General features: G+C 48.2%; 1 protein-coding gene across 6 annotated transcripts; it reads right to left on the bottom strand.

The window, feature by feature from the left end:
• Position 1: 1 nt before the first annotated feature.
• Positions 2-27,958, bottom strand: GATA3 (GATA binding protein 3). Of its 6 annotated transcripts, none has more exons than XM_071552842.1 (6): positions 27,783-27,958; positions 18,282-18,893; positions 15,247-15,783; positions 12,202-12,347; positions 6,607-6,732; positions 2-1,464 (listed from the first exon to the last, which is right to left on the bottom strand). In XM_071552842.1, the coding sequence occupies exons 2-6, from the start codon at positions 18,520-18,522 to the stop codon at positions 1,180-1,182; spliced, it is 1,335 nt and encodes a 444-aa protein (XP_071408943.1). In that variant the 5' UTR covers positions 18,523-18,893; positions 27,783-27,958; the 3' UTR covers positions 2-1,179. The 6 variants fall into 6 exon arrangements, with proteins under 6 accessions (XP_071408943.1, XP_071408944.1, XP_071408945.1 ...); XM_071552843.1 differs by lacking the exon at positions 27,783-27,958 and adding an exon at positions 21,145-21,225; XM_071552844.1 differs by lacking the exon at positions 27,783-27,958 and adding an exon at positions 19,519-19,769 and having other exon boundaries at positions 12,202-12,344.

Below are 27,958 nucleotides of genomic sequence, written 5' to 3' on the forward strand. Positions count from 1 at the left end.
ACACTGTTAAGTCAACAGAATTTAATCTAGTTTATTCTCAAAAAAAAAAAAAGGAGGAAAAAATATGAAAACAAAACAAAAAAAAAAGCAGGTCTTATCACTAGCAGTAAATAAATTTGTACAACCATTCAGTCTGTATAATAGGATGAAATAAATCTACATCTTTCTTATTTTGGTGCGTTGAATTATACATACAAACAACAATTACAGGAACTTGTTCACAATGCGTATAGACCTGGAGAATGGCTATCTGAAACCCCCTTGTTGGCAATGTCCGCATGTTAACACTGATTGCCTGACACCATTGGTACTTCCTATGTAAAAGGCCCGTGGCCCAAAATGAATGATCTCCCTACAGCTTTTTTTTTATTTAGTTATTTAGTTAGTTAGTTTGTTAGTTAATGCATCATCAAAACCGTTCTAGCCAGCCCCCTCCCCCTCCCCGGAAACGAAAAAGAAACCAAAAAGAAAACCGACAAAAAAACAAATAAACCAAAATAAAAATAAAATAAAAGGAGAAGACATGACTGGCAGTTGGTCCATTTGTTCGTAAGACCGTGTTTCCTCTTGGTCTGCATTGTTTGTTTTTCTGGTTTTTAAATTGTCCTCCCATCTTCTTTTTTTTCTTTTCTTTTAAAAAAAAAATTCTCTCAGAGTCCTTCATGCCTTTTTTTCTTTACAGCTCCTCAGATGCAATAAAGTCTTCCTCAAATGTACAGTATTTCTTACAATATAAGTTATATGCAATGTTCAGCATTTTTTATTTTATTTTATTTTATTTTTTTCACAGCACTAGAGATCCTGTCCAATAGGGAATGCAAGTTCTGAATGGCTTATTCACAAATGGTATCCAGATTCAGTGGGTAAGAATACATAGACGCCATAGTGAGTTCCTTTAAAAAGTGGCAAACATCACTTTTTTAAAACTTTTTTTTACATTTTTCTCTTTTTTTCTTTTTTTTTCCTTTTTTGTGCTTTTTGTAGTTTTTTTTTCAGTTTTTAATTTTTTTCTCTCTCTTACGCCTTCAAATAACTTTTTTTTATTTTTTTTAATCCTTTTTTTTTCCCCCTCCCATTTGATTCGGGACGTCAGACCCATAACCACACGCCTGCAAAAATGCAAGTATATAAAGTAAATCTCATTTTGAGACCATAAGCATTCAGCAGGGGAGTCTCTTGCTAACCCATGGCAGTGACCATACTGGAAGGATGGTGAGGTCCGAAGGAGAGGCTGGATGGAGGATGCATCGGTGTCGGTGTAGTCAGCATGTGGCTGGAGTGACTGAAAGGTGAGATGTGGCTGATGGAGGACATGTGTCTGGAGAGGGCAGCAGGGTTAAAGGAGCTGCTCTTGGGAAAGTCTTCAAGGTTGTCATGGACCTTTTTGCACTTTTTGGATTTGCTAGACATTTTTCGGTTTCTGGTCTGAATTCCTTCTTTCTTCATAGTCAGGGGTCTGTTAATCTAAACAAAAATCAATTATTTTTTTTGTGCTTCCATTCCTTCTCCCCAGATCACTGTGGGATCTGCATACCCCGAGCCCTGACAGTCCTGGGGGTGTGCTCAGGACCAGCAGGTCAGCACTCCCCTCCTCCCCTGTACACCCCATGTGCCATCGTTACACAACCTCTTTCCCTCAATCCCAAAATTCACATCCCACCAGGAAGTCCCAAGTTCAGTCAAAATTTCTGAAGAAGAGACAGCAATAGATTGCTGACAGAGCCACATAAGAGCAAAGCATACCCAAATAACTCACAGCTGCTGAAAAATTTCAACTATCTGCACATTAGGTAATTGTACCGTGTTTAGGAATGAAACCAATCATTATCACCTAGAAATATTCCCTACAGACACCATGTCACCCTGAGGCTTCCTGTCTGATCTAAAACCATTAGCGGCAAGAGCTGCTGGGATTTCAGTGCTACCAGGGATCTCAAACTTTCACAGGGGCATTAGGAAGCTGGGCCACTCCTCACAAAAGCAACAGGTATTTGTCTTAATTTTTTTCTGTCCGAAGATTTTTCTCTGATCATCCTTTCTGGTTTACTTTAGTCAACCTGATTTTATTTCCAAAGCCTCCCAGGCTTTTTTATGGGGCTGAAATAGGTATCTCTAGTGCTCAGCAGAGAATTTTTTACTTGTATAGAGATACATCCATAGGAAAACTAAACATCAAATTCTTCTGCATGGATCTACGTAGGAGCAACAATCATCCATGCACCCATCAGGGTTAGAAAATGGTAGCAGCAAATGTTCTGTTGGAAGTCCTGTAAGAAACTCTTATTGCTCTTATTAATTGAGGTTGTCCTGTGCAGGGCCAGGATCTGGGCTTTGATGATCCTAGTGGGTTCCTTCCAGCTCAGGGTATTCCATGATTCTATGATTCCATGCTGCATAGAGAGACAGCATTACAACATGCACTAGCATATGTGATGTGAAACCCCAACAAACCACATTTGGGAAGATACTTATGCATCCAATATCCATAAACAACCTTAAAACCCCAGACTTAGGGGTCTATGGGGGTATTGCAGTGGCTCCTCTGCGAGATTTCACCTATAGCAGAAGGCTGAGGAGCCCAGCAAACCACCCTGGGGCTGAACAACTTTTCATAATAAATGTAAGCACATGATGCATTCTGCAAAAGGTGAAAAAGGGAGAAAAGATGGATTCCCTGTCCACCAGGATCTACTGTCTCAGTCCCAGCGAAGGACAATGAAAAATGTCCCTGGAAGAGTCCTGAGCAGCTCTTCACCCATAAGACCTTAAATCAGCACAAGGAACGAAGCATTCCCTTCTTTCAGATCACACCAAAGTTTCACTTGTTGCTCCTGATTCCTGGTCCCTTTTCTCACAGCATGTGAATCATTATCAGATTTCTCTCCTCTGGAAGGCTGGGTTATAATAGGTCCCTGATACATTCAAAGATGGAGGCATGGGGTCCTGACCCTCTGTTGCTTGGTGTCATGTCCCACAGGAGAATGAACACTTCCCCAAAGCAACATCTCTGATGTTTCACTCTGTCACTAAGAGTAGGTTGGCCCAGGCCACTATTTGATGTCAGACTCAAGGATGGGAATACCAGTTTTGTTCAGGATGGTGACAAAGGCATGGCCAGCCCCACAGCTGGGGTCAGAGCTGCCACCCAAGCTGTTGGCTGGACACATCATCCCAGTGTACATAGTCTCACACTCCAAGAGGGCAACTGCCCCAAGTGCCAAATAGATAAGGACTCAGATAAATTCTAGGGAGAGTGAGACCAGTACAGTCTAAGCAGCAAGCTGGAAAATCTTTCCAGCAACTTCAAAGACCAGTCACAGCAGGGTTAAAGTGGTCCCCAAAACATCAAAAGCATGGACCCATCCCTGTTTCTGGGGTAGAGAAATGAAAGACCCAGAGGGAAGACCTTCTCCGTGAAAATTCATTCTGATAAAAATGACAAACACATGCTAAATTAAAATTAAACCAGCCCAACTCATGTATATGAAATTCATTAATTTCAGATGGAGCCAATTAATTATGGGCAGGAATTATGCTCTTTGTTTTATCATATGCAAAGTACTGGCTGCTCTGCTCTCGGGACACATAGCCCTGCTTTAGGGTATTGTAAAAGGGGCCTTTATTGATGAATTTTGCCAAAAAGACTGTCAAATCACTCACTTCTATGGGCACAGTCCAGTTTGCAGTGCACCTATAGCAAGGTACACTCCCATCCATCGCTGAAGTGCATGAAGGCTCAACCCATTTCTAAGGACTAAAGCAACAAAGATGAGAACCTCATATTCAACAGATCAAATGCAGGGGATAGTCTTAACTATTATAGGTCTGATCTTGCTCTGACTGAAGACAATGGGATTTTGCCATTGACCTCAATAAGGTCCTGTCACTGAAGCGGATTTATCCTTCAGACATAGTCATTACAATGTTGGGTTAATCTTCCAGGCTGGCTGTATCTTAGAAAGCACTCTGGGATGCCACAGGATGAAAGGCACCATATCAATGTGAAATATTAGTCATTGTTAATACTGGTATTAATGGAGCTGACTCTTGTTAAAGTCAGTGGGAGGAATGCCAACAGCTTCACTAAATGCACCCCAAGACTATTATGATTATTGCTTATATCCTACTGATAAATGGGTTTGCTTAAGCTGTGGGAATCAACAGTAAAACAAACTGATACAGCCCCATGACAAAAATGAGCACCATGAAAAAATACCAGCCTTTTCACTGCAATCATTCTCAGTGTGGACATAAAATCTGGTAAAGTTTCAACTGCAGATCAATCCATTAAAATATTCTAATGATGTTCAGGTCCAAGAAAGTTTCATTAAACCAAAGAAGAAGAAAAAGTGGGGAGGGAGATGGATAAAAAGGCAGCCAGGAATTTGCTACAGTCTAGCCTGAAACAGGTTTAAGGCACCTTCCAAGCATCCAAAGACCTTCCACTGGAATTGGCACAACATGTGTGCCCCACTCAGATGCTTGGAAGGGACATGGTGCCATCAGCCCCTCTATTCCCAACACCTCTCCTGATATAAAACCCATTTAGAACAGATACACACAGGAAGCAGCACCATACTTCTCACCACAGTCATAACTAAATATTTTAAGAAGATTTAAAAAAATAAGAAAGGACTACCCACTCATATCCAGATTTTAGTATCCTTGCCTACTTATACTGCTTCACACAGGATCTCAGTCCTCTGGGGGTTTCATTTAAGCAGGTCCCATTAATGGAGTTGCTCATAAGGCAAGATACTACTTGACTTTGGTAAGTAGCTGTGCTGAGCTTTTATGCAGCTGTTGGTGTTTTTAATGAATATGAAAATGGTTCCAATGTGCTCAAGGCCTGCCCCATGTCACAAATTTCAGAGCTGGATCAGTGTTTCCCTAAACAGTGGATCGAGAGGTCAATTCAGGCCAACTAGGTTTGCAATGTTAGTATGAAAAGGAAAAGGACTTGCTCTTGCAGGCACCTTACTGGAGAGCCTCAGCATTCAGACACCACTCCAGACACCTCAGGAGGGATTTCTGTAGTCAGATGTCTACAATGTAAGTAGACACAACGTAAGTAACTCATCATACTGCCATCTTTTGCAGTCATGAGGAGAAACTACATTGTCTTCAAGGGTCCAAGTCATCTCATTCAAACACATCAGCCAACGTCACCTGAGAAGAGCTTGATTTCTTCAAAGGCCTTTGCTGAGATGTCCCTATAAGTTTCCCAAACTACATGATTCAACTCCTACCAGTGGTGGCTACAAGGCCAAAATTAAAACAAAGCACAAGCACAGACTCCAGTGAAGCTGGCTGACCTTGCACCCTTCTTGCCAAGGAAATAGCAAACAGAATACTTTCTTGGAATATTCTGAGAGCTTTTGCTGTGGATCCAACCTGTTTGTTTGCAGTGATCACACTGAGAGTTTGATGACAAGCTTTGCTTACTACATAGGACTCTAAACATGCTGAGACACCTGCCCACTGAAGGGTAAACACATTTTCCTTTTTTCCAAGAGAGATGTTTCCCATGAAACAGGTGAAAAATTAGCCTGGTTGTTTGCTGGGATTTTTTTTACTTAATCCAAACTTGTTTACTCATCCTAAGAAACTAAAGAGTTTGAAATAACAAATGGAAGGGACTGAGACACCAAAAGGGTTGGGTGCCCCATGAAACCCAATGTGTCTTTGATGTGTTTGCATGGGTGGACATAAGGGCAAAACACAGCTACAGATTTCTAAACCAAACATAAAGCAATCAACCACTAGGGAGAAAAAACTCTTTATCAAAGCAGAGAAACTGCAAGTCTTTTCCTTCTTCTGACATAATAGTTATTCTAATGCCACATGTGGAATGAGAGTAACAGAAGTAGCCTTAAGTCTCCCTTATTAGGAGTATCATTCAATAGAAGACTTTTCAGGTCCTTTTATCTCTTTTCCTAGGGCACATATCCCTGGTTCCTGCAAGTTTTGCATGGAGATATTAGATTAAATCTGCCAGCCATTTCATTTCATTTTTCCTTCCCTTCCATGACAGATGCTTTAAAATTCACATCACAGGTTAAGCAGACTCCACAACCCACTAACTAAATCAAGTCCTTTTTTGGTTTAGGAATCACTTGCGTCAAAGAGGGCAAACACAAGACCTAAATAAATCATCTTTGGGAACTGGACAAAGGCAGCCACAAACCCAGAATTATCTAAATAGTTACTGGCACATTTTACTTTTTTTCCAGAGTTTGTATTTGCTGGACCAACCAAGCTACACATAGGAGGGGTATCAGCTTGCAGGATGGCATGTTGTCTTTTCCAACCCTCTGAGCCCAATCAGCAGCAGATAATGTCTGTCTGTGTTGATCCACCCCTCCTTTCTTGGCTCAGGCATGGGAAAGCTCTAACATTACCCACAGATAGCCCTGTTTTATACCTCTCCAAGTTGGACAGGCTATGTTTGAAAGGCTGACAACTCATCATTCCCACCCCCAAGGTCCCCAAAGGGATAACAGGGGTCTCTTCCACCCAAGACTGGAAATCTTTAAGTCAAGGAAGATTTAGACCATCAAGCACTGAAGCTGAGGCACCGCTATTGAGTGCTACAGTCACACTTACATTGTGCAGCTTGTAGTAGAGCCCACAGGCGTTACAGACAGGATCGCCGTTGGCATTTCTCCTCCACAGGGTGGTAGTGGTGGTCTGACAGTTTGCACAGGACGTGCCCGCCCTCCTGGCTGCAGACTATGGGAAGGAGGGAGAGAGACAGGGGAAAAGAAGAAGAGAAAAACACCCATGTTAAAAAAAAAAAAAGCAATCAGCAAAATTTCTGACAAAGAAAACATCAACCCTGCAAGACTGACGCACATCAGCAGAGGCCTCCAGAAACTGACTTGTGAGAACAAATAATAATTGTGAAAAAAATCCCCAAGGTACTTTAATCCCAAATTATATGTGAACTGAATCAGGTGCCAAAGGGCATCCTAAAAGTGAGTGCTAAACCTCTGATAGAACTCATCAAAATTAGCAGCGCTGGCACAGCCCATTCCAGAGGGGAAAATATTATTTAAATGCCAACATGTCTTTCCATCTTAATTCTCCTAGACCCCCCAGGGGTCTAATTCTGCAGTCAGGGCCTGAACAGTCAATGGTATGAGTCACAACAGCTCCAACGAGTGCCGGGTGAGACCCAGGTGGGCAGCTGCTCACCGGGACCGACCGCAGGCACAGCCCGGTCCTGTAAATTCAGCTCAACTTCAAAGCATACAGGCTCCAGATCGGAAATAACACTGTGGCAAAGAGCAAGAATCCCAACTTTTTAATTACACCCTTTTTGCAGCCCAAACCTTCATGTTTATTTAAGGATTGGTAACAAGCCCGAAAGCAGAATTTACCATTTCATAAACGGGTAGGAACGAGAAAAAAATTCTGCGTGTCAAAGTGTACACAGAATGCTTTTTTGTTGGCTGTGATAATGATTTAGCAAAGTCAAATTTAGTAAAGTCATTCTCCTTTCACATGCATGAATTCATGCTCATCATTTAAAAACTATAACTTTAGAAAACAATTTGTCCTTCTCCCACTGAAGGAAGAACAGGAGTTTTCAAACTGCTGTGTGAGCGCGTATGAGTTTTTGTGTGTGTGCAAGTGCCTACAAAAAAAAAAAAGCCTTTAGATCCCATCCTATCTCTTCTTCATCAATATGACACAGTCCCAGAGCTCTGATTTCATCCCAATGCATTGCTTTCAATGGGACTGCTCATGTGCTTAAAGTTAAAACATGTGCTTAAGCGATTTGCCAGATCATAGCAATGCTTGGCACCTTGCAGAACTGAGCCTTTAATGCTCTCTTTTGTGCTCTTACTGTTTCAAATTTACCCCTCACCCCACACAGCCGCACACTGTAGTGCATCCAACATTAAAAAAAAAAAAAAAACAGAAAATACCACATCTTTGGATACAGTACAACAAAGCCAAAATGCAAACATGGACACTGGCACAGCGTTAACGTTAATACCAACTCTTGTTAGGTCATGTTGCAATTTTAATCATAATTGAATGCGGCGTAGGTGGAGAGAGGATGGGTGCATTTTGCTTTAGATAGAGGAGGACTTTTTTTTCTTTTAATTAGACAAAAAGGGTTGTCTAAAAAATAAATAAGACAATCCCCATGAGCACTAGGAAGCATCACAGAGTGCCTGGTCTGGCAGCAAGTGGCTCTCTCAGGCTGCCCATGGGGACTGTTCCATTTTGCCTGACCATAAACCACTCTGAACTGAGGTGATCCCAAGCCTGAGAAGGCCTTTAGCTGACTTCTCCATGCTGATGACCAGCAGGAGTTGGGAACACATGGGTCTTTGGTTGCAAAAATCCCAGTGCCAGCAGAGAAGACAAAGCATCCCACCATGAACAGCAGAGCCCCAAAACAATGGGCGTACACGCATCTCAGTCCTATCTTCCTCCTGATCATGCCATAGACTCAAATTTGGTTCCCATCAAAATCACCAGGATAATGAATGCGCTTTAAAAGCAGCTCAGAGACAACACTTTGCAGAACTGGGTTCTCATTGAGAGCTGGGAGATGAGTCTGCAGGTCTCTGCCACCCAGCTCCCACCAGCCAGCATGTGTGGCTCCAAGGGGCATGTGTGGCTCAGAGGGACACGAGTGGCTCAGAGTCTGGATTGAGCTTCACAGTGGCAGCTTTGCCCTTATCAGACCCAAAAATCAAGCCTAAGGAAATTTCTAAAAACCAGTGATATTTGACTCAGCCCACACAGGGGAAACATCCTCTTTGAAGATATTTGGGGTTTCTACATAGTGCTCACCGTAATTTCTCTTACTGCAAGTGCCTTCAAAAGACACGCCTGGTCACCACTTTGCTGCCTTCAAACGAACTCTGACGTTAAATAAGCAAATAAATCAAAACATCCACTGTCTTCTCTAAAACCTTTTCCAACTACCACATTTCCCCTACAAAACTTCAGCATCATTAGATGAATATTTTAAGTTCTTTCGGTCCCAGACTGTACCTTTTATGCTGTACCAGCATCTACCAGAGACACCGGCAGCGGGCAGGAAACAATGAATAACACTATTGTAAGGCTCCCAGCAATGGCATCCACTGAGCTAATCACCAACCCGGGGCCCAGCCATGTCAGTAATGGAATGACTAATTAGCTGCCCCATATCATCTGTAGGACCAGACCCCATGGTCCAGCTGCCTGTGAGTCCACAACTTCAGAAGCATTGACTGATGAGAAGGTAGAATTGAGAAGGGTGCAGGAGGAACCAAATGCTGATAAAGATGCTTAATTAAGGGGCAGTTTCAGTGTCTGGATTTACCCACAAAGCCGCAAGCATCAGTTTCCTACAACAGGATGGCATGTGCATGGGTCTGCTTAGAAACTGGCTATAAACCTTCCAAAAACAGCATGACTGGACATGGAAATGGATAGCTCTGCATCCACATGGGCAGGGAAAGGAGAAAAACTAAAGGAAGGTTTTATTTCAGCAGTGACAGCACTATCACTGGCTGTGAGAGGGACAAGAATGCTCTCCAGGAGGGTTTTAGACCTTTTTAACAGAGTGATGGTACCACCTGCCTGTTCTTGATCTCCCCACCAACATCTCCAGGTCTTCTACCTTCCTGCCAAGATGAAGCAAAGCTGTCTGAGCCCCCTCAGCTAGCAAGGCTCCATCCATCTCACCTGAAGGGACACTCTTACAAAGATGCCTATTGAATTTAATGAGGCTTGAGCTGCATTCTCAGAACCTAAGAATTTCTTTGCTTCCTCTCTCTCACCCATTGAATCCTATGATTAGTTTCAGCACAGCTGTGATCAGATCCTACAAAACCTGACATCATGTAGGAAACTTCAGGCAGTGGGAAGGAGCTGGATCCCCATGCTGAGTCTCCATCCACACACTGCCTTTCCCAGCCCGCCTGCCATCACAAGGCACAGAGATCCAGTCAAGCCACAGCCACATGCACAGCCAGACACATGAAATGCAAACACAGGTCCAGCTTTGGTGCCTTCTGATTGTTTTGGGGTTTTTTTCAGAGGGTAACAAGGCAAATAAATAATGATGCAAACAGTATTAGGAACGTTTCTCTTTTCCCCAGCAATGGTAGGGGGGGAAAAATTGTAGAAAAATCAAATTTCACATTTAGGAGAGGTCATATTCAAAGAAGAGGAACTTTTTGTAACTTAAACTTTAACTAAAATGCCCAAAGATTGGAGTGATTATGCAAGACAAGGTCTCTCTTTACTTCTTTTCATTCTTTCTCTTTTTTTCCCCTCCAAGAATGACCTTTTACTATGTATTTATTTATATAGTTCATTTTACATGTGCCGGGCTCGGGGTGACTCAGGACATTCTTTCATGGTTCCATCAGACACTTTTTGAAAGCTCTCCCCCCCTTTCCAGCCGCTTTCCTATTCTGCCTCCCCCTCCGCTTGTTTGGATACGCTCAAGCTCCTGTGTGTTTGGGCTGGGGAAACCGAGCTGTTGTTTAGGAGTTATCTCCAGGGCTCAGATATCCGGCAGCTTTTTCCTAGGAAGTTAACTTTACACATAAAGAGAGAATGAGGGAAAAAAAATAAAGAAAACGAGGGCTGTGTGTTTAAAACAGAAGGGCCGGGATGGAGGAGAAGAGAACAAGAGAGTTGCCCCAAAAAAATTGAAATTCCTGCCTGTACTTCCCTCCCTAGAAAGCTTTTCCTTTTTTCTAACAAGGGCATGAAAGATGAGGGAGACAGATATTTTCCTGTATGGGAAAAGTCCATACTGGGGGGCGTGGAGAGGTTTTGTACGCAGGAAGTTTAGGGGATAGAGCTACAAACCCGCAACTTCCCCAAAACTCACACGACCAGACAGAGTTGTCACTGCTGCCCCTCACAGCATAACCCCTCCTGGGAATGTACCCCAGAAATGCTTCCTGCTGCCAGAGGGAATAAAGCCAATCCAATTTTATGGGCATCTCACAGGTGAGGAAGCTGATTCAGACCTAAGAGCTGCCAGACAGAGGCCATGAACACCTTCACAATGAACCTGAAGTCAATGAACCAACTCCCTCCTGCCTGCAGGCTCCGGCCATGCCAGGCACAAGCCTCATGTAACTGGCCAGATATGTCCATCAGCTCAGAAATTCCATAGAGAGGTGAAAGCCACTTTTCTTCTGCATTGCGAGCAGCCCTCAGGAGCCCTTCCACATCTTTAATCCTTATGAAACCAAATGTGCCTCCATTTGAAACATTCAATAACTTCCCAAGCAGGGACCATAATTTTTTCTCCCACTTGATATGTTTTTTTTTCCCCTTGTGGTCTGCCTGATTATTTGACAAATATACTTCAACATATTTATTAGCCATGCACTCAACTTTCAAACCTTTTTGTGGCTTCCAGGGAAGTGCATGAATAGATCACTGGGGATGTTGTAACGTATTGCCTGTACATAGAACAGTCACCAGGCTTGTAACTATAATGTCAAACATTTGCCTGCATATTTCATCTTCCTCAAACTTCTGTGGCCTGGCCATATGCTCAGTTTTGCACACTCACCATCCCCTGCCTTGTGGCCTTGCCCACACCAGCTTGGAGGGGAATGGCACAATTTGAGACTCAGATGGCACAGGAACAAATGACCAGTAATGGTACCAGTGGTACCCCTGGTACCAGTACTGATGGTGCAACTTCTTTGCAGGACCAAGGTCTGTCTGATGCCCCAGTGGCACCTGGGATCAAGTCAGGGTCCCTTCTCCATGACACCACCAGCTAGCAGGGATGGAGACACACTTAAGAAAGGGAAGGCAGCTAGTGGAAAGCCCAGTAGAAATCCTGTTCTCCTGATAATCTCCTGGGTCACTAGGAAATTATCATTCTGCCCTTAGGCCCTGTTAAGAGCCTTGGGGTCACCATCCAGAAGCCCTGTGTGGAAGCACCTGTCCTATTGCGACCTGGGAGAAAACTCAGTTCTCCTTTGCAAGAGGCCCTGGATCTTGATTTTTAAACCTGTTTCGCAGTTTGCAAGAGGACCAGACAACTGAGGACCAGACTAGCTGGGATCATCTCTCCAAGAATCCCTCCCTCCCAACCCTCTGACGCAGTGAGACCACTGGAAGCTGGCTGAGGTTCCCTGTCCATGACGAGCTGCAGATAGGAAGCAAAAGTTGCAGAAAGAAAAAAATAGAATGAAATATAATTAAACTCACCAGCCTTCTCTTGGGTTTGATCAGGGGCCGGTTCTGCCCATTCATTTTGTGATAGAGTCCACAGGCGTTACACAAATAGTGCCCGGTGCCATCTCTTCTCCACAGGGGGGTTGAGGTAGCCCCACAATTTACACACTCCCTGCCTTCTGGAAACAAGAGAGCACATCATTCACTTAGGGAAAGTAGAGGTAAAATGGGCTAGGGAAAGCCCCTCCCCAAAAAGCCAGAACCTCCCAACAGCCCCAGCCATGCCAGACTCTGCCAGTCCTCCCCAAGCTCAGCATGTCCAAGTCAGGGTCCAATGCCATGACTGAACGCTGTCCCTGACACCGGCTGAGTGGAATCCAGTGGGGTCTGATCCTGTTTCCCTCCCCAGCACCACTCCACAGGCAGCATCAAGCCTGTGTCCTAGAAGCAGGGAAGAGAGATGGTGACAATGACAACCCAAATGCCATGGTAGCTCAAGGGGCTCCCTGGAGGAGCTCTCACTCCTCCCCTAGGTCCCACTTTTAACGAGGGGGTGACTGACAATTCCCTCTCACTTTTGGATGAAGGACTTCTACAACTCTCCAGATCCCATGTTGCCCTATGGACCAGACAAATCCTGGCAGACTCTGCAAGAAGCCTCCAACCCTCTACCCTTGTTTGGATACAATATTTAACTCCATGCTCCCCTTTCTGATGTGTGTGAGATCCTTTGGTCATTCTTTGAGCCCTGCCTCATCTCCCAGGCATGAGCATGAGCCTGAGGGGCTCTACCTCTGACATCAGGTCAAACCACATCAAGGACCCCCAAAATAATCACAGATCAACAACAAAAACATCTCCCCAGCCCCAGCCAACACACACCTCTGCCAGTATCTGCTATTGATTAATTTGCAATTAAGCTTCCACTACCCAAAACTTGCAGAAACCCCTCTGGTTTCCCCACTGCATCTGCAGCCTCATGGTCCATCCCTGCTAACTGGGATAGCAAACAGGCCCAAGCCTGCCTGAGTACTCAATTAAGGTGTTTCCCTCCTCCTTCTTCCTTTGAGCATCTCTTTATCCTCTCCCTGGCTATTACAGGGGGGAATCTCCTCCAGCCCACCAGTTCCCAGTTTAAGGAGGGTATGGGTATGCCTCTCAGCTAATTTTAGAGGGTTGAATGTTGTTTTGATGGGTCTTTGGTTTACTGGGGGAGGTTTTCTTGTGCCTAATGTCACTCGCGGCCCACCTGAGAGCAGCAGCAGACCTCAGCCCAGGCAGAGCAGAGTGAACTCAGCACAGAGCCGGCTCCCCGCTGCCCCAGCCCGCGCTGCCTTCGAGCAAGAGGCATCCGTGCCCTAACCACAAACAGCAACCGTTTTTCCAGAGCCTTTGCACTGAACTCCTCTCCTCTCACCCCCCAACAATAAAAAAATAAAACACATTTGCAGCAGTTTTTTCCCTCTTCCATCCTGCAAAAACACCCCCTCTATCCCTTTTTTTCTCCGGCTCTAACCCTTTGTCTGCAAGCTTTCAGGTTGCTCAAATCAACTTTTAAAGAAGAAAAAGAAAAAGAAAGAAAAAAATAGGTGTTGCTGCTGGGGTTGGTTTATCACGAACCGCAGATGTCTTTCTAGAAGGTAAAGTAACAGAAAGTGGCAAAAGGAAAACAAGAGGGCAGGGTGGAGGGGGGCCAAGACGGTTTGAAAATACCGCGCAGCCGGTACCCCGGCGAGAGCTGCGGCTCGGCGGCCGCCGGGGCGGCCGGGGGATGCTCAGCACCGCCCGGGGCGAGAGTAAACCGGTCCCTACACCGGACATAGCACCCGGTCCATACTGGGGCCAGGCGGGGAGCCGCTCTCGTTAATACCCAGGTCGTTTTGTTCCCCTCCAGTTAAACGGGGCAGCCGATCCGGGGCTGTTTGAGTCTCTGTCCCTCTCTTTTGTTTCACTCTATCTCTCTCTCTCCTGCTTTCATGTACAAAACATACAGGTCTGGGGTTTTTTGTCACTCTAACCGCATCCGGACTCTATTAAAGTTTCTGGCGCTGGATAAACAATGCAACTGTCGCGTGCAGCAGTCTGAAAATAATTGGATTAGCTCAAACATATCAGCTAAATAGAGACAGTCCCTGCTCAGACAGACAGAGTAAATGTCACCCTGGAAAAACCCTGAAAACTGATCTCATTCATGCCAGGCAACCCTGCAGCAGCCTCCTCGGAAAAAAATACAGGAAAAAAAAGAAAAAAGCTAAAAAAAAAAAAGAGTTTTGACTATTCGCCCTTTCCACTGCACACACACACACACACACACACACACACACACACACACACACTCGTCGGCTCACACATTCCCCTCGGTGCACACAGACGTGCAAGCCGGGAGCGTCCAGCCGTCGGGAGCCGGAGCCGCGCAGCCCCTCTTCCCACTCCTCATAACGCTGGGACCCCCCCGCTTCCCCTGAGAAGGGCGGCCAGGGAGACACTTCTTGGGTCTTCCAAAGCCCCAGGAGCGGAGCTGGCTGGGGCTGGGCGCTGCGTGGGCGAGCTCTCCGCACCGCTCCGGGGAAAACCCTCCCTGCATCCCCGGGCGCCGCATGGGAAGAGGCCCTGGGAAGAGCGAGGCGGAGGGCAGGCGGGGGAAGTTGGCCGGGATTTAGGACCATTATTAAAATACAGAGAGATCACTAATGTTGCGGTTCCCTCGGTTTCGCTTCCTCCCCGGGCGCCACAGCTGAGCACACCGTGGGCGCTGGAGGGGCTGGGTCTCCCCCCGGGCAGGAGCCCAGCGGCAACGGGTGGGTGATCTGGGGTCTTGGACCGGGTTCTAACCCCAGCCCGGGTTGGACAAGAGAATTTGGTTGTAAACCCAGCAGAGCCACCTGTGGGGAAGGTAAAGTGTCGTTTGTGTCCCGCACGAGGGCTTCATCCCCCGCTAGTCATAACACGGATGCTTGTGCACATCTCTCTGCGTGCAGAAAGGTGCGAGGGACGCAGCCCCATCCCGTTGCCCTCCCACTTTTTCCCCCCATAGCTTCCTCTCCCGAACAACGGGGATGAAGAAGCCAAAAGCCCTACCTGTGCTTGACCGTGCTTTCGGTCGCGATTTACACCCAAACCCGGTTGGCGATCCTCCTAAGAGGCTACTGGGGGGAAAAAGTCCAGAGCCATATTCTGGGACATATGGTGGGTAGGTAGTGATGGGGTGATGAGCGGAGGAGGTGGCTCCTCCTAAAGAGGCCATGCTGCTCCGAGAGTGAGAGGACTCCAGCTTCATGGTATCTGCCAGGGACACCTGGTATTTGATGCATTCCTTTTCGTCCTGCCGGGTGGAGCCGGTGGAGCCGGGGGTGGAGATGGACGGATCCGGGGACACATCTTTAGGAGGGGTCGGCGGGAAGGTGAAAAGGTGCGGGCTGGAGTGGCCGGCGGATAAAGTGGAAGTGGAGGCGGGTGGGTAGACGGAAAGAGGTCCCGGTGAGCTGTGATGGATGGAGGTCTTGGAGAAGGGGCTGAGGTTCCAGGGGGAAGCGCTGTGATGGCTGCTCAGCGCCTTGCTCCCGTCCAGCCAGGGCAGCGAGCCGTGCAGCAGCGGGGGGCGGCACACCTGGCTCCCTGCTCGGAGAAAACACAGACACACGTCGGTCACATCCCTCTACCGCCCTGGCATAGTCCTATGTGGGGGTCCCGGGACGTCCCCCCCTTCTCCTTCCCAAAGAACTCAGCATGCCGAGGGGAAGAAAATCGCATTTGATGCGAACCCTCGCTCGTCTTTAAAAATTAAAATTTAAAAGCTACAGGAGACGGAGGTGACAGCCCCGTTCCTGCTCAGGAACGGGTCTCCGGGTCGGGACCCTCTGACCAGGGGTGCCAGCCTTGTGACACAGGATTTGGAGAGTCCTGCTTCACTGCCTCCCTTTTTGAGGCAATCCCATGAAGCAAAGATCCTGCGTGAAATTGCCAAGCCCCGATTGCAGAAAAAATCTTTTTCCTTAGCTGGAAAATGATTTCCCGAGTTCAGCCTTGGGCTATAAAGCCTCGGGATTTTCTGGCCAAACGAAGAAGTCCAGAAGATGCCCAGAACACATGATAGTAACCTTTCCAACAGGGCTGATAAACTTTGCTAACTGCTTAGTTTGTCTTTTCTTCTTCCATGAGTATGCACAGAAATTTTGGATGGCTTTTTCGCGGTGATATGGCACATGCAGAGGGTACCAACTACCTCAAAAGAAACACTCTAATCCCGTTCTTGTGACAAGAGACACTTCACCTGTCTTTTAAAATACAGACCTGGACTTTGTAAAAAAAACCCCAAAACAAAAACACTCCATTAGATTTACGCAGTCAATTTTCCCCCCTTTGGTTATAAATGTTCTTAAGGGCTTGTACTTAATATTTTAAATTCATCTCGGCCTTTGCTAAACAAATAGAAAAAATATAACCAAATAATCAACTCTACCCAAATCCACAGCAAGTTGAACAAATTGCTCTAGGCTGGAAAACACAGTTATTCAACTGGAAGAGAGCAAGTTTGTGCCTGCTAATAAAGCCCTAGAAACTCACTGACATCTACAGAGCTTTAACCTCTGTAGGTATCGTGTATGGAGACTAGTGAATATACAGAAGGAAAGATGCAAACACAGATGTTCGCAGAGGCACAGATAGTTAAAGAGCTGGTGCAGTGTGGACAGGTATGTTTCATGGGAGCTCATGTGTGTCTAGAAAAGCTCCAAACTGATTTTCACCATACCAGACATTTGTGAACAATACTGAAAGTAGCTGTTCGAAAGGAAGGGAAGGTGAGTTACACGAATAGAAAGGGTCAAGATTCATTATCTTCTCCAGGAAGTAGCATAGTAAATAATATTCAGGCTAGATCAGAGAGACCGCATTTCCACTTTCTGCTGATATATTGGAAAAAAAATAAATGAAAAGGAAAGAAAAGAAAGAAAGGACAAAGGCTGCTGATCCTTAGAAATAGTTGTTTTAAAGGGACTAATAGCAGAACAATGTAGTTACTGAGCGGAGCCTAATGCAGGCTCGAACTCAACAAGTTGCTGAGGGCTGGGAGCAACCCCCTGAACCCACTCGGCTCTATCTCCACTCGCTCATGCCACTTTCTTCTCCTGGATTTTTGGGTGATTTCCACTGCTAACCTTGGAGATTTAGATTTCGACATGACAGGTCACTGTCCAGCTTCACAAACCAGCATCTGTTCTTTTCCCTACTTTTCTATTTTCATCTTTTCCCTATTTTTTTAAACTCTAGCTATAAATAATGAATCTCTCCAATTCTTCATAAAAGATGGTAGCAAAATATTCATCCCTCCATGGACCTGGGCCCCATCGGCCTCAGGTATTTCAACTCCTTTCTAAAAGCCGTGATCTAGGAACAAAATTGACATTGTGGATCACTACCTTCCTGCAGGACCCTCAGGAAAACGCACCAGGTCTGATATTTTTTTCTTTCTACAGGCTACATTTTTTTCTTTCTTTCTTATTTTTAGCCCACGCTATGGTGCTGTCCTGGATGGGTGTGCAAAACTTTCGACCCAAACCTAACAAGCTCACTAAGTGCGAATGAAATAGCCCAAGCGTGAGGACAGCGGGGTCATTTTCACACCCCTGCTCTCCAGCTTGCTTTTCTTCCCTAGAGCAGCTTAATCGTGCAAAAACTAAACACAGTATGAAAACACTGTTAACCTAATTAAAGAGAGGGGGGAGAACCCAAAGCAAAAGAGAGAGAGCAAAAGGAAGAAAACAAGAGAAAGATGAAAGGGAAAGAAACTGAAAGAAGGAGAGCAAGAGGGAGAGGGAAAGGAAGAGGAAAGGGGAAAGAGGGATAGAAGAGAAAAAGTAGAAAGAAAGAGCAGGAAAAGAAAGATAAAAAGAAATAAAGAAAGTGAAAGAAAGGAAGTAAGCCTGAATTTTTATTTATTTCCAATAAGCCAACCCCAAAATCCACCCGTGACGTAGTTTCCCCGCCGGCAGGAGAGGGTCTGCCCGACAGGAGCGGGGCCGGCGGGGCTCGGGGGAGCGCGGAGCCGGCGGCACCGGGACCGAGGCAGGACCGGGACAGCCCCGCGGGACCCGGGTCTCGGAGTGGCAACTCACCGTGGTGGGCCGTGGGGTATCTCTGCACGGTGGCTCTCACGGAGTTGCCATAATACGGAGGGACGGGGTTGCCTTGTCCGTCGATATTAAAAAGTACATCCACTTCCTCGGCGAGAGGATACTGCGTGGGGTCCATGTAGGTATGGCCAAGCGTGGGGTGATGCGAGTCCGGGTGCTGCCCATTGAGCACGGCCGGGTGGTGGTGGCTCACCCACCGCGGCTGGTCCGTGGAGACCTCCATCTTCCGCGCTTGCTGTTCCGCCGCTGCTCTTCCTCCTCCTCCTCCTCCTCCTCAGCAAGGCGCGAAGGGCTTGAGATAGGAGGGGGAGAGGCTGCTGGAGTTGTGCAGGGCGGAGAAAAGTGCTTGGAGAGTTTGGGGGATGTTTCTGGTTAGGTTTGGTTTAAAGTGGAGGAAGGAGGGGTTAATGGTGATAAATGATCGATTCCAAAAAAAAAAAAACTTTTTAAAAAAAAAGAGAAAAAAGGGGAAAAATAATAAAATTTTTAAAGGACAAAAAAGGGGAAAAAATAAAACTCAGGGAAAAAATCTCTACGAAGTGAAGTCCCCTCGTATCTTCCGCTCTGTTGAAGATGTTTCTCTTCTTTGATCACCTGTAACGAGAGAGAGGAAAGGGAAGGAGCAGAGAGAGAGAGAGAGAGGGAGGCAGGGAGAGAAACGTGCTTGAGAAGTTCTGAACTTTAGCACCTGACTTTTTAGGCAGGAGAAAACCCATCCCATCCCTCAGCTGCCATCCCTGGGAAGCGCCTGCTCTGCCCTGGACCCACCTCTCCCAGCGCCTCTTTCTCTTTCGCTCTCTCCCGGCTCGGAGCGGAGCCCAGCAGCTCACACTGCGCTCCTGCCGCCCAGCTCTTACTCTTCCTTGGGTTTGATGCGGGGGTTTTGACCCTTTTTTGTTGTTGTTGTTGTCGCCGTTGTTTGTTTATTTGTTTATTTGCTCCATTTGCACCTGAGAAGCTGCAGTGGCTTAAGCCGGTGAGAACTTGTGCCATTCGCTGCTCCTCAGCCCAGAGTCACTTTGATTGCTCATTAATTATTATGCAACCGAGAAAGGGGGAAACAGGGGGAAAAGAGAAGGGAGGGAGGGGGATAAATCAAGGAGGGGTAAAACTCTGGAGAAGAGGGTAGGGGTGAAGGGAAACAGTGAGGAGAAAAGGAGGGTGAGGAGAGGGGGGGAAAAAAGAAAGCAAAAAGTTGCTACAGAAATTCCGCACAAACCTTGGTAGAGAAGCAGTATGTGACCCAGGAGGGATGAAGCTGAAAGTGCTTGATCAGATCAGATTGTGCTCGCTCGCTCGCCCTATTTTGTTCCTCTATTTTTTTCCCTCCCTCTCTCTCTATTTTTTTCTTTCCTTTTTTTTTTTTTTTTTTTTTTTTTTTTTTTTTTTACAGGGAAGGCATTCTTTCTGAAAGGAGCAGGATGGCGCCAGCCGGCTCAGTGCTTACAGACAGCTGTGGCGAGACGCAACTTAAGGAGGTTCCAGTGTCATAAGCCCGAGGGAGGCGGAGCCTGTCCCCGCCTGAGGAGGGGACCGGCGGGGCGCTCCGGCCGCCCCCGCGCTGCTCCCGCGGGAACCCCCCAGCAACAACTTCTTTTAATCCCCCCCTCCGCCTTTTATATTATTTTATTTTAATTTTTTTTAATTCTCTATTTTAAGGGGGTAGTTAAGTTTTCCCGCTGTCCCACAAACTCCGCAAGTGTTCCCACACAGGAGTGGAAGGGACGCGTTGGGTTCTCCCGCTGATTCCCGGGGGGATGTGAGAGGGGTCGGAGCCCTCCCGAGAGCAGGGATGTGCTGGCAGGTGTAGGAGCTCGGGGGCTACCCCTCCCGCCTCAAGAATAAAAACCTGCCTCTCCTCTTTAGAGCGGCTTCGGCTCCTAAAGGACTTAACTTTTGTTATTTTTAAGGATGCAAGCGCAGAGAAACAACATGTTTTTAGGGGGTGTTTAAGATGGGCTTTTTTCCCCCTTCCCGCTCCGCTGGAGATGCCGGGGGTGGGCAGGCACTGGCGGGGAAGCAGTATGGAGTTTGGGAGAGGACAGGGGGAGTTCATCTGTCGGAAGTCCAGGGGGATCCACTCCTTGGGGGTCCGGGGGATCCATCCCCTGGGGGGCACCGGGACGGGACCGACGGGACCCCCGGGAGCCCCGTCCGGCCCCGCCCCCTTCGAGGGCTCAGCCAATGGGCGGCCAGCAGGAACTGGGGCGCCGGCCGCGGGCGTCACTGATTGGCTGCCCCTCCGCGCCCCGCCGGCCCCCGGCGGCGCTGATTGGCTGCCCGCCCGCGCCCCGCAGGCCGGCCCGGGCGCTGCGTTGAGCCAGGGCATCCCCTAGCGGCACCCCGGGGTCATCCCACCAGAATGGGGACGGGGAAATGGGAAAGAGGAAAGCGGGGAGACGGGGGAAGGGGAGAGCGGAGAGAGGAAAGTGAGAACGAGGGAGAGACGATGGAAAGAGAGAGACAAAAGATACGGAGAGAAAGGAAAGACAGAAAGCGGGAAAGGAAGGAAAGATGGAAAGAAGGGAGAAAAGACGGAAAGAAAGGAAGGAGAGAGAGAAAAGGAAGAGAGAAGAAAGAAAGAATAAGAAAAGGGAGAAGAAAAAGAAAAAAGAAAATAAAAGAAAATAAAAAAGAAAAAGAAAAGAAAAAGAAAAGAAAAAAGAAAAGAAGAAAAGAAAAGAAAAGAAAAGAAAAGAAAAGAAAAGAAAAGAAAAGAAAAGAAAAGAAAAGAAAAGAAAAGAAAAGAAAAGAAAAGAAAAGAAAAGAAAAGAAAAGAAAAAGAAAAGAGATGGAAGGTGGGGGGAAACACTTTTTTTTTAAAGCACTGAAATAAGTCACTCACTGGGTGCCCGGCCGAGAGAGGAAGCGCCTCTGCGGAGTTTTTATACCGGAGAGTCTCGTTAAACCCCGGGACTCCGCAGCGGTGGCCGCGCCAGTGCTGGTGCCGGAGCCAGAGCCGGTGCCGCCGCTGCCGCGACGATTCCCGGTCAGGAGGGCCGGGCTGGGCTCAACCTGTCCGCGGGAGCCGGCTTCGCTCCTCGACGGGCGACGGAGCTGAGCTACCCGACGGAGGGAGGGAGGGATGGACGGACGGATGGATGGATGGATGCTACGGGTCCTCGAGGGCGCCGATTTTAAACCCGGTTTTAAGCCCCCGGTGCAGCCCTTCGCCGTTGGGCGTGGGGACAGAGCAGCACCGCTGCGGTTTCACGCGTGAATGACGCGCCGTGGGGATGCACATACGTATATTTATTTTATTTTTGAAGTCGACGCCGACCGAGGCAGGTGTAAAAGCCGAGAACCAGCCATGCTTTGAGGTCCGCGTAACCCAGACGGGGGAGAACCCGAGAAACGGGCCAGGTTGGGAGCGCCGAGAAAGGGTGGACGAGCCGAGATGGGGGTGGCAGGTCGTCCCACTGCCAGAACCGTCCTGAGGACGGGTCTCGTGGCTCCCCCGCCCTGTCCAGCCTCGTCGACGTCCGGGGGTGCGGCGGGCACCGCTCCCGATATCCCTTTAGGGCGCCGGGGGCAAGGGGGAGCAAGGGGCGGGATTGCCCTCCCTAATCAGGGGGCTTTAACTCCCTCCGGGAAATTCGTATTTTATCTCTCCTCCCAGTTAGAGAATCTCGTTGCCTGCAGCTTTTTTATTTTGTATAGTGCCCCCTCCTTTACATACCCCAGGAACTGGGGTGCACTGGAGAGGGAACGGAGGAGGAAACAGCGCGATCTCCCCTGATGCGCTTTCCGGGATGCCCCGCCGGGTCCCTTCGCACAGGGCGATGTGGGGTGGCCGGAGTGCCCCAGCACCGGGGTGATCCCTTGCCCACCCCTCCTTCTTTGTGGAGGCATTTGTTTGAGAGAAGGAAGACAGTAAAGAAGGGGTCAACGCTCAAGAGCACAAACTTTCTGCTTCCCGCTCTTCCCAGCTTTAAGTGTTTTATGGATGTGAGGACGATGTGTCTCCCCGGGATTTGGTCCTTTATCTCCCTCCCCAAATTTCCCCACACCCCAAGCACATCCTGCTGCCAAGAGCGGTCTCCAGCACTTGGAAAAAGTAATTTTGTCTATTTTAATATTCGGGAGGGGGTAGGTGTCTTAGTGCCGAGCTGGGACCTTTGGGCAGGTGAGTGAGATTCCAGCCCCAACTCCTCCCGGCAGTTACAGCCCTGAGACCTACAGCAGTGGGGTCACAGGAGGGGAATTTCCATACAGAGGTCACAAAATTGCTAAGTCATTTTTAAACGTGCCTTTAGCCCGGTCCGGGGCTACCGGGGAAATTGCTTTCCTTCAGCTGTTTGGAGGGCACGAAATGATTAACAAACATAAATTAATAAAGGGAAAAAGAGAATAAATTTAAAATTAAAATAAGTCAAATAAAATAATAAATCAACAGATACAGCAAGTCCCATCAGTGGCGGGAGGATAAGAAGTGGGAACAGCTCTGAGGGCCCTGTCCTGCCCCTATGAGGGGCAACTGGATTGTCACGGTGGGATCCTGCCCCCTGCCTGTCCCTCGCAGCCATAGTCCCAGTTGCGGGTGGAGGACACCCACTTTCAAAGCTATTTTTCACAGGCTGCCTCTTTCTTTTCAACCCATCCTGGGTAGATTCGGTCTTCCCATCTTTTTCCCAACCGGGAGGAAGTCGTGGTAGAGAAGGCAAAAGCACCCTCCACCAAAACAAGAAGAAAAAAAAAAGAATATTTTTTCTTAAAAAAGAGTAAAACCAACTTTTCCCCCCGCTCCTCGGATTATCCTGTGGTCCCCGGGGGTTTTGCGAGGAGCGCTGGCCTTGACCGTCCTTTTCGCAGGCTGTGGCTACAGATCCATCACCTCGCCCACCCCCGCCCCCGAGGCAGCCCCCAGCAGGGTTTCCAGTGACAACTCGGCGTTAATAGGAGCCCATTGTTGGAGCAATTAGCCCCAAGCTTGCCACCAGCCGCCAGATAAGGGCCGGGGGCTCGGGGGTTAATTCTGCCGGAGTGGAAGGGGACGCCGGGGAGCGGGGCTCCAACATCCCTCCTAAGTAGAGAAGGGAAGGGAGGGGAATGGGGCTACCTCTGGCTCTAAAAGGTCCCCAAAAGGGCGAACTTAAAAAAGAAAAAAATCAACAGCAAAATCCTAAAGTCAGTGGGATTGGGGCGGTCACACAACCTACTGCTCCCCTAAAAATGATCAGCCAAAGAACACTAAAGCTGCGATCCCCTCTGCTTTTTTTTTTCCCCTTCAGGTCTTCCTGCTAAAAAAGGTACAGGAAAGGTTGTTCTAGAGCCGGGGCACAGGGCCACACGCCCTTCCATCCTCGTTGGTGCCCACCGCAACGACTGGTACTTCGGGGCGGGGACAGTCAGACACCCCCCCCCCTTCCCTTTCTCCCCCCTCTCCTCCTTTAGCCCCCTTTTAAACGACAATTGACTGAAAGGGGATTAAGTTACGTTTGTTGGGTTGCCTTTTTTTTTTCCAGGGTACCAGAATAGTACAGGTAAAGCTGTACAAACAGCCGGGAGCGAAGAATTGGGGGGTTATGGAGAGGACACGGCCCAGGGCAGAGCTCCGAAGGTTATTATTAATTTTTTTTGTCTGTGTACAGAAACATGCTCTCTTGCCGAGGGAGAGGGACCCGGGGCTGTGAGTGGCGTTATCACCTCCCCGGCTGGGACAGCCCCTCCTGGGGCACGGATCCTGCCAGCCCTCCGGGACGACCCGGTGGAACGGTGTTGAGCCCTGGTAAAGCTGCCGAGATAATCTTGAGTTAAACAAAGGCGGAGAGAAGAGGGAATATTTTGTTTTCCTCTTTTTTTTCTCTCCCTTCCTGAATCAGGCAGGAATTATGATCCATTTCGCCAAGGCCATCCTACCCCTCCTCACTTTATGAGTAAAAGGATAATCAGCATCCCTCCAGCTAGGGGCTGGAAAATTATTAATATTAATAATAGTAATAATAATAGACGTCGAAGTGAAAGAGAGACTGCGTTTCTGCATCTCCGCTTTCTCATCCCACATGAGCCTTACCCCCTGCTTCGAAACCAGCCACATGGGTGGCTTTTTCTTTTTTTTTTCTCTCTCACTGTTCTCTCTCTTTTTTAATATATACGTATATATTTCCGTTCTATTCTATTAACTGATTTATCTCTGCTTCGCGAAGGTCGGGAGGAAACATAAACACACGCACATAAAGAAGTGCCGAGCCATGCAAATTTAGAGAGAGAACAAATCATCGGCTGATTACACTGGGTCCAATTTTTTCTCCCTTCGTGCACCACCACCCACCCCAGACGCACGCACTTTTCTCTTTTTTTCAGCTCAAATGATGCTATTTGATAGAGGAGGGGAGGAGAGGGGGGAAACCCCTGCTATGCCGTAGAAAAGAAATTCGAAGAATTAAAATTGCGAGGAGAGAAACTGGGACCTTTCTTTCCCTCCACTTCCCCCCTCCCTTCTTTGAAGCCGAGAAGAGGGCGACTGCCCCGGGACACTGCAGGAGTAAAAAAAAAAGTCTGAGAAAGATCAAAAACCGGCTCCGCAAGTCCCAGGGGCGACCTCTCCCCCCGACACATTCCCCAAACCGCGCGGCTGAGGCGCGGAGAGGAGCCGGGCAAAGGGGAGAAGGGGAGGGGGGAGTCATGTCAACCCTCTGTCCGTGCCCCGTCCTGCTCCGGGATGGCAGGCAGAATCCAGCTCCCTTCCCTCCTTGCTCCCCTCCCTCCTTCCTTCCTTTCCCCCGTAGCGCAGCCCCGCTTTCAAGCTCAACAAGGTAAGTCCCTTTTCTGCCCACCTCCCCTCCAACTTTTTCCTTTCTTATACAGCAAAGTGTACACTGACAAGGGGTTCTCCTCCTTTTTATTCCCGCACTCCTTTTTACCCCATTCTCCCCCTTTTACCACCTCTCCAGGCGGGGCGAGAGGTTCCCACCTCGGGAACGGGTCCCGCCTCACGGCGCTGGGCAGGGGCGGGCGGGCAGCGCTCCGCGAAGACTTCGACCCCATAAATTGAAAAATAAGAGAATAAAAACCCAGAAAACCGCCTGAACAGCCACTCCAAATTACGGCAAGGTTAATGAAATGAGCACTAGGAGGGTGAACTTAAAAAAAAAAAAAAGGACGGGGAGCAATCGGTTTATTTCGGGACTCTCGGGTTTGCTTGATCTCCCAGAAACATTTTGAGCAATAGATTTGAAGGCAGATTGATGCATCTTGCAAGCTTTAAAGCCGACAAGCGCCGTTTTCCTCGAACTCCATGGAGAAGGAGATGCTGCCGTCGTGTTTAAGGACAATTTTTGTTTTCCGAAAGCAGAAATTACCCCGGGACTTAGATAAAGAAGAAAACACAAATCTCTAGGCGATTGGCGTGAGAGGAGGTGGCAGAATTAACACTCTGCTCCTTGGTGAGACACAGAGGCATATCCCGACCTCAAGGGATTAAAACCGGAGCGATTTGCTCCGGGAAGCGACTGTCTGCTGCTCGTTTAAAGCCGTCCCTGCACCCCCCAAAACAAACATCTCTTGTCCACAGAACCCACCGGGAGTAACTCCGCACGAGGCGGACTCCCCGCAAGCCACTTCGTAAACGTGGAGCTCACATTTACCCTCAGAAGCACCAAAATTCAAATAGTACCGAGGCTGTTAGAAACTGCACGACTTATTTTCACTGTAAAGAGAGGACTACCGCACCCCAAATTCTCCTGAGGAGCGAATACAGGCGCCCCGAGATGCTGTGCCCCCCCACGTCCAAGCACAAGGCGATGTACTCCGCATCCCAAGGGGAGAACGGAGCCCCCCAAAGAATGTTTCCCCTCCTCCGCATCACGCTCCCTGCCTGCCCCTGCGGGGAAACACCTTCTCGTCTTATTTTCGCGCTTGAAATTAAAACACCCCCCTCGGCTCTGTTAAAAAAAAAAATCACATCCCCGGGAGAAGGAAGCGCTTTGTCCCAGCCAGAAGCAAAACGCCTCCGGGGGAATAAACGTTCCCTCTCACCTCTTTCCTTCCTGGGCTCCTGTTTCATCTTTCCCGTGGCCCTGAGGTTGCCAAGACCCTCTCTGTCCCCCATGTCTGTCCGGGGATGCATCCCGGGGAAGGGAGAGTGGTGTCCGCCCCGTCGGAGCAACAGCCCCTGCCCGCAGCACCGCCGGATCCCGGCTCCCCCGCCCCGCACCTGCGGCCCATAAATAATGGAGAAAACAAGCAGGGTCGGTGGTTATTAATTATCCGGTTTCATTAAAATCCGTCACCCGGAGCTCGCTGACTGTGTACGGGCACGTGAAGGTAAGAGGAGCTTGAATGGATGGATGGAGGGATAGATAGATAGATAGACAGACAGACAGACAGACAGACAGACGTATTTTCTCCCTTTTCTGTTCTAAAGAAGCTCAATGACAGTTAACGCGGATTTTTTGTACAGACCGAACCATTTCCAGGTTTCCTTCTGAAACACCCTCCGCCCGGTGTGCAGAGTGGAAAATTTTCCTATACGGGGGGAAGGAGGAGAGAGACTTAAATCTAGGGGTGCCAGGAGAGAGTGGAAACTCTTGCCTAGTACCTCGGCCCCGAGTCCTGGTGGAGCCCAAGACGGCCCGGCCCGGCCGCCGATCTCCCGGCGGGACCGGGAACCGCGGGGAAGGTGCAGGGTTCGATCCCGAAGCGGATCCATCTCCCTTTTTCATCTCAGCCTGCCTTAACCACACACCTCTGGGGTAGCTCTGGTTTGGGTTTGAAAGGTATAAAAAGGAGAAACATCTGCAGAAAGGGATGGAAGGTCGTCCCTAATGGATTCTGTTAGAATCATAGTATTCTTGTTTTGTATTATATACTAGATACTTTTAGCATGAATGTATAGAATACTACATATATAGCATATACTATGTACTACACAGCACACATCGACCTAACAGAATCAAATCAAATAGGTATTTTTTGTGAGAAGCGTTCAGAACCGCAGTCATCGGTACATGCCTGCCTGCGTGAATATCACTATTCACAGAGTGACGCGAGTATATATATATACAATATATATATATATACAATATATATATAAGCACACAGGTATGAAGCCAGGCACGGAAAGGCCCTGATTCGTCATACTTCGCAGATATCTATCCCTTCCCGTCCTGCGATTAATATTTCACATCCCAGCTATGACAGCGCCGTGTCCCGTCTCCCACCCACCGCATCCGAGCCTCACTCCTTTGCACCTAACAACCACGGGTAAAACAGCCTCTTCTCACCCGCTTCCCAAATTTCAGCTCCTTCCCGGATCGGGGGGTGCTCTCCCCAAGGTCACCGGGAAAATTCAATTTCTCCCCCACGTCCCCCAAGCAATAACGGAGGGTCGGTTTGAGTTTCAAGCCCCTTCAGCTGAGCTTTCCATCCTAATGCCCTCCACGTGGAGAAGGAGTAAAGGAGAATTTAAAAAAAAAAAAGGAGGAAAAAAAAAGAGAAAGAGGGTGAGGGGACACACGAACAGACAAATCGGTGTTCACTGACCTGGGCAGATGCTTTTGATTTTGTCCAGTTCCGCTGGAGCGCTCAGGGCAGGAGTGCGGGAGGAGCGGAGTCGCTGCTGGCATGTCGCAAGCTCCCACCGAGGGGGAAAACCTGGGGGAGCCGCATCCTCCGAACGCCCACCCTTGCCCTCCTCCTCCTCCGGGCTGGGCTGAAGA

This window comes from Pithys albifrons, chromosome 3 (assembly GCF_047495875.1).
Source record: "Pithys albifrons albifrons isolate INPA30051 chromosome 3, PitAlb_v1, whole genome shotgun sequence".
Lineage (NCBI taxonomy): Eukaryota > Metazoa > Chordata > Aves > Passeriformes > Thamnophilidae > Pithys > Pithys albifrons.